Here is a 6,789-nt window from a genome sequence, read left to right on the forward strand (position 1 = left end):
AAGAGACAGTTTTTTATTTTTAAGCATAAGGGATTTCTGTTATGGGGAAAAAAAAATCTCAATAGTTATCTGAAAAAGATTATCAAAATAATTGATCTGTTGTACTTGGAGTACTACATTTATCCTGAAGAATAAAGTAGATAATGTTCACTTTTTCTCACGCCTCCTGATTTGTTGGTTTGAGACAGGGTCTCCCTGAAGCCCAGGCTGGCCTGGAACTCACTACAGACCAGGCTGGCCTGGATCCCACAGAGATCCACCTTCTTTGCCTTCGGAGTCCTGGGATTAAAGACTTGTACCATCATGCCCAGCTCACTTTGTTTTCCTGAGACTTGGTCTTTTCACAGAAGGCCAGGCTGTCTTGAACTTCTGAACCTCTCCTGCTTCAGCCTCCTGAATCCTGGGATTATAGGCATGTACCAGCATGCCTGGTGATACTTCCTCTAAAATACAAGTAGAGGGTAAGGGGAGATGGCTTAGTGGGCAAAGCTTGCTGCAGATGGAGGATCTGACTCTGTGTATCTAGAGTGAGCATAAAGCCAGGCATGGTAGTGCACATGTGTAATCCCAATGCGCCTATGATGAGAAGGGAGGTGGAGATAGCAGAATCTGACGATGGTCTGGAGATCAATGAAACGTGAAGCCATTTCCAAGGAGCAGACACCAGGAAGGCCCAGGTGAGTGGGGAGGAGGGGAGAATGTCTCTTATAACAAATAGTGTTGTGACGTTTGTGAACAGCAAGATGGGGAATGAAGCTGGATCTCTCCCTCACACTGCACATACAGGTTAACCCAGGCCTGGACGTAAGGGCTAAAACTCCTGGAAGAGAAAATCTTTGTGATCCAGGGAGGTTGTCGGGTCCACAGCAACTTCCTTCTTCCAGCATCTGACACAGCTGGAGGCCACAGCCGAAGCCAGAGGGGGTACTGATCCCACCTCAAGGTCTCTCTGAGGTCCGCGGAGAGACAGTTTGCTCTGAGGAAGCTGCATTCCTCAGCTTGCCATCCCCGATCTCCATGACTCACCTCATCACCCCTTCCTCGGCCTCCATCACAATGAGAACCGAGTCAAAGTAAGGCAAGCCGGTCACACCACTGACCCAGAGTGAGCCAAGGGCCCATGGTGGAAAAGCTTCTTCAGGGCAGAAGGACACTGTGAAGGGACCCAGCCCAGCCACCCAGGGAGCAGGAAGAGGAGATGTCATTACCTCGTCTGTCTGGGACACGTGTCCGTTGGCTAAGGGCTCCAGCTCTGCAGTGGCCGGTGCAGACAGAATGCTGCAGTCAAGACACGGGCCAATCACCAGGGCTGCCAGTTGGCTGAGCCTCAGCAGAAAGTGGCGGCTGGCCACCACGACTGAGCCAGGCAGCACTGGGGCACTCTGGGCTTCCTGACCTGAAGGATGGTGGACCAGGAATGGGGAGGGCAGTGTAGGGTCCCTTCGCCACAGGACTGTTGGTACCTGGGGTCAGAAGACTCTTGGTGGGATGGATGGGGTGGGGCGAAGTAGGGCAGCGTCCTGTACACTGCAGGGCACTTGGGAGGATGTCCAGCCTTCCCAGGAACAAACACTTTATCAAACTAATATGTCTCAGCACACTGCCTGAGGTCCCTGGGGGAGGTAGGGCACAGTCACCCCAGTGAAGACAGCAAGGAGACAGACTTTCCGGGTACCAGGAAGGATGCTGCAGTGGCCTGACAGGCTATGGGTGTCCTCAGCAGGCAGTCCCCAGAGACCAGCCCTGCCAGGCACCAGCACCTGTCCCCTGCCTTGAGATGTGGCCAGACTGGGAGAGTGTAGGTGACATGGCTGGGTTGAGTCCCGGGCCTGAGAAACACCTATGGAAGGGGTGTCTGGGTCACAGGACCCAAGTTTCTGGCTGAAGGGTGGGCTGCTTTCATCAGGCCATAGGGAGATATTGAGGGCGGCTGAGCCGGGGCGAGGGTGGTCCTGCTGGCCCAACAGGGGCACTCACCTCCGCAGGGCGGGAAGCTGGAAATGCTCAGCACAGAACTGGACAAAGCCTCTCAGGTCTGTCTTGCTGATGCCACCTATGGGATTGATGTCCGCGCTGGAGCAGTCATACTTGGTTAGGTAGCCCAGGAGACTGTGAAGGAGAAAGGAGCGAGTCCCCATGGTTCCCAGGGTTACTGACGACAACAGGATCCACCCACACTAGTCAAGGACTCCTTTCTTCACAGAGCCCAGAAGTCAGATGCCCAGCACGGCCAGCAGGTGGTAGGCGGGGCTGGGCAGACTGCAAAGGGGGCAGGGGCCGCAGGGGCCAAGGATGACCCTGGGATACCAGGTAGACATCTGGGCTGGGGACACTTGGGCAGCCCACCAGGAACAGCCTGTCTGGAAGGGCCAGGGCTGGCCAAGTAGACCAGAGGGACAGAGGCCCCAGAAGGGAAGAAGGGACCTTGTACACTTGGGCACTCAGCCTGGCACAGGAGTCTGGATTTATGATGTCACATGGCACAAATGACCTTGTAGACAGAACGAAGGCAGAGATGGAGCTGGGTTACAGGGTGGCCTCAAAATGCAGCCACAGGCAGAGGGGACAGAGGACAGAGTCAAAGCACTGTGACCAGAGGATGCCACAGAGACTCTGACAGCTGTGAGGGTGCAGAAAGAGTGGGGGTTGGGGTGAGTGTGGGGTCCCTGGAGGCCGGAGGCAGACCAACAGCCTTAGCTCTGTAGGGGCTCAGACCAGCAAGCCTGCAAGGTGATGCTGAACCACTCATAAGCCCACATACCTCCCCACGCCACCACCTGCCATGGCCCTGCCACAGGCCACTGCGTTTCCTAGGGGGACTTCCCATTCCTGGTCACACAGGAATTTCTGACCCAGTGACTGGGGAGCTAAATGGGCAGTTGCAAGGGGCACATCTACTGGCCTCAGATAAGTGCATCCTTGCGGGACAGAGGGATGGAGAGAGGGAGGCGAGATGTGTCCCATGGGGCATCCCCTCAGGGACCCTGGCAGGACTCTGGTCCCCTGTCCTAAGTCTCGTGCTCAGCCAACATCGATCATCAGTCACTGCTGCCTATAGTGTTCCTGGCCATCGCCCTGGCCTCATCCTGACCTTCCATTACCAAGGACAACTGTCCCGCTCCCTCTCATCCCTGAGGAAGTGGTACATGCAGGCCTGGAACAGCATTCCTTCAGGAGGCAATAACCAAGTGACCCAGACGACCCTGGGAACCTGGGCTTGTAGGATCCCCACGGATGGAGGCTCCAGGGCCTAATCTGTGTATACAAACATGGTTGGTGCCGAAGTCCTGCACTCTTCCTGGGAGACAGGTCTTCTGGTAGGTGCCTGTCAGACTGGCTTCACCTGTACCCTGAGCACTGAGTAGCCAGCTGCCCAGGAGGTGCCTCTCCACACCTGCCTGCGCCAGGCTGGTCTGCCTTGCCCCATACCATCTGCCCTTAACTGCCCTGCAGCTGGTCTGTTTGCGGAGTAAGCCCAGAAGGACTCTATCAAGTCCCAACAAGTCATAAACCTCACCCCAGCACAGATTCGACTGCAGCCACTCACAGGACTCAAGACCCTACAGGCCCCCGCGTTCATCACCCCTCATGGCTGACCCTCATCGTCTCTCAAGTCCCTAAGACTTGCTCCTCTCTCTCCTTTACCCATGATCCCTGACTCCACGTACACTCAGCAGCTCAGTGTGGCAACCCCATCACGGGCCTGTCATCTCAGCCCCACCCCCACTGGTAACTCCACATCCTCCTTCACCAGGGAGAAAAAGGCAACCAGGAAAGACCAATCTCAGGATGGCGGAGGTAGCTCCATGGGCAACTGTGGAGGACTTGGGTTTGGATCCCGTGCACCCATGTGAAGTGGAGCAGTGTCACCCTCTGTAACCCCAACACTCCAATGGTTAGAGGGGTGGTGATGGAGACGGGAATTCCCCTGGAGGGAGAGTTAGCCTGGATTAGGAAGCTGTGAACTCAAAGAAAGCAGGCCTCAATGTAGAAGGTGAGGACAGACACCCGAGGCGACCTCTGACCTCTGCAACCACACTATGGCATGTGTGTGCCTGTCCACACACACACACACACACACACGGAAATCAGAAACCTGCTGGATGTGGCAGCATGGTCTTATAGTCCCTGTACTCAGGAGGCAGATAGAGGAGGGCAGCTGCCAATCTGAGGTCAATCTAGGTCCCTGTCTCAAAACCTAACCAAACCAATGAAGAAAGAAAGAAAAGGAAATCAGAGCCTTGAGATTCTAGACCAGAACTTAAAGGAAAAAAAGGCAAGGCTCTGTGAGCCAGATGGGGGAGCTGGGGTCACAGCAAGTGCAAACTGACCCAGTGGAAGTAAGAAACACATGGGACAAATGTACTAGAAGAAAAGTTTCCCCAAGACTAGAGATGATGCTCTATCTGCTCACGAGATGGGCTCAGCAGGAATGAGGTGAGAGATGAGCATCTACAGGTGCTAAGAGATGTTTATTTTCTAACTGATGCCTCAACCTATGACCTCCAGACCATATCTCTACCACCAGGAAAGTATGCCACTTTTGATGAAAACTTTAAATGCCAAAACACAACAGATAAGTTATGATAGGAAATGACCCAAAACATAATTTTATAACAGGTCAAATTTTTGTCCATCTATAAAACACTGCTCAGCTCAGGCTGGGGACACACCCTAGCCCTCTCACCCCCTTGAAAAGCAATGTCCTCGCACAATTGGGCAGCAACGGAGGGGGTAAGCAAAGAACTAGTGTGGAAAGGGGAGAGCTTTCTCCAGGTGGAGGGTGTTTCAACTTGTAACTAGGGAAATAAAGATTCAAAGTAAAGAATTAACAGATTTAAAAGAGAGAGCACATTTGAAGACTTTCAAGGTCATAAAAAGATTAAGGCATTCACAGTGCATGGATGGATGGTGGGTGGATGGGTGTAGGGTGGTATAGATTAGATGGGTGGATGGCCAGGCAGGTAAATGTGTGGATGATGGATGGGTGGATAGGTGGGTGCACAGATGGATCAGTAAATAGATGAGTAAACAGATGAATAGATGTATGGACAGTTAGATTAACAGATGGTCAGATGGGTGGGTCCGTTTATGGACAGACAGACCGACCGACGTGAAGACTGACTGATGAATGCAGGGTGTTTTAAAATCCCTCAGCTAATACGGAGCAAAGGAGAAAGCCAGTAGGCAGCAGCTCACCTAAGGGAAGTGGGGGAACCGAGTCTGGGACGGAGGATCTACCAGCCTCCACTGCTGGGTCTGAGGTCAGCATGGATTTCACCTGGAAACACGGGAGGGAGGGTGTCTCTATTTTTTTAAACAATGGAACAATATGAGAAATGGCGTTATCTTCAGTCCACATAGAAAACGAGCCACAGAAAAGAAATGACAGTGCCGAGGCCAGGGAGGTGCACCAGAGCTCCAGTGTGGCGAGCCGGAGGCAGTGCAATCCGGGGTGCGGCTTGAGGGAAGCCACAGGGCTAGATGAAACTGGGCAGGACTGGGGACTGGACAGAAACTGGCTTGATCTCATCCTCCTGTTCTCCTGATAGCCTGGGGAGGGCTCATCGTGTGGGGACCAAACTTCCACCAGAGACCTGGGATCCCCAGAGCTGCCATGGCCCGTGCCCCGGCCACACAAACCTCTCATCCACGTTGGCGGATCCGAGTACCAGAAGACTTCCTCGGGCACCCCGGGACCAGGGGCTCAATTGAGCAAACAGGTAGGCGAGGACCATCCTGATCCGCGCCTGGTGAGGAAGGGAGGCCGATGTCCCGGGTGGGACGGGGCAGCAGCCACAGTGAGGTGCAAGGAAGTCAGAAGTCGGACACAAGGAAGGCCAAACAAGGGGTGCAGAGGTGGGGACCCTCCCCTACCCACCCCCGCTCCCCAGCATCATGGCGGTGTGGCACTGAGCAGACGGGCCTAGGCCTTTCCTCCCTCCTCCTGGACACCCGATACCCAGGCCAACCAACGTGGCCCCAGGGTCGGCAGACCCAGGGCTGGAGGAAGTGAACGTGTGCACACACAGCCCTGCCTGCGGACACGTTCCACAGCCTCACAGGAGGGTCACACGGACACACACTATGAGTTCACCCAGGCACGCCTCCACACACACTGGTGCACACACACCCTCCCACACACATAGGCCTGCAACCTGCCGTGTGGCTGTGTGTGCACGCCTTCCTGAGGAGTGGGGGGGGGGGTCCTCTGCTGGTCCCCAGGGCTCCTGCCTCCCACCCCCACATCCCGGTGGGGACCCGGCCAGGCTCAAACACCTGCACGTTCTGTAAAGCCAGGTTCTCCCTGCTGCTCCCTCCGTGTGCTGCAAACCGGGGGTGCTTCCCCGTCACGAGGCTGAAGATGCCCAGGATGGCCTTCACGGCTGAATCGATGCCGAGACCGATGTGGTGGCTGGAAGGACAGCGGGTGAGGGTGTCGGCACAGAGCGCGAAGATGCAGCGCCCTGTGACAGTGTAACTATCTCTTAATGTTTTTTCTTTTTTTTTTTTTTTAAAGATACGGTCTCACTACCAGCCCAGGCTGGCCTCAGACTCAGAGATCCACCTGCCTCTGCCTCCCGACTACTGGGTTTAAAGGCATGCACCACCACGTTTGCTTAAATGTGCTTTCTCAGGGCTGGAGAGATGGCTTAGTGGTTAAGAACACTGGTTGTTCTTGCAGAAGACCCGGGTTCAAATCCCAGGACCCACATGACAGCTAATAACTGTCCATAACCCCAGTCCCAGGGGATCCGATGGCCTCTTCTGTCCTCCGTGGGCATTGCA

At 54.7% G+C, this 6,789-nt stretch overlaps 1 protein-coding gene across 1 annotated transcript in view; it reads right to left on the reverse strand.

Annotated features, from left to right (window-relative positions):
- Window positions 1–6,789, reverse strand: part of Nadsyn1 (NAD synthetase 1) — a gene marked incomplete in the record, with an annotated part of 41,976 nt that overhangs the window by 6,773 nt on the left and 28,414 nt on the right. The window contains 4 exon segments of the mRNA XM_029567285.1: window positions 1,209–1,278; window positions 1,978–2,109; window positions 5,644–5,750; window positions 6,280–6,415. Of these exon segments, the coding sequence (XP_029423145.1) occupies window positions 1,209–1,278; window positions 1,978–2,109; window positions 5,644–5,750; window positions 6,280–6,415 (445 nt within the window).

Source organism: Nannospalax galili, unplaced genomic scaffold (assembly GCF_000622305.1).
Source record: "Nannospalax galili isolate Female #2095 unplaced genomic scaffold, S.galili_v1.0 scaffold1261, whole genome shotgun sequence".
NCBI classification, from domain to species: domain Eukaryota; kingdom Metazoa; phylum Chordata; class Mammalia; order Rodentia; family Spalacidae; genus Nannospalax; species Nannospalax galili.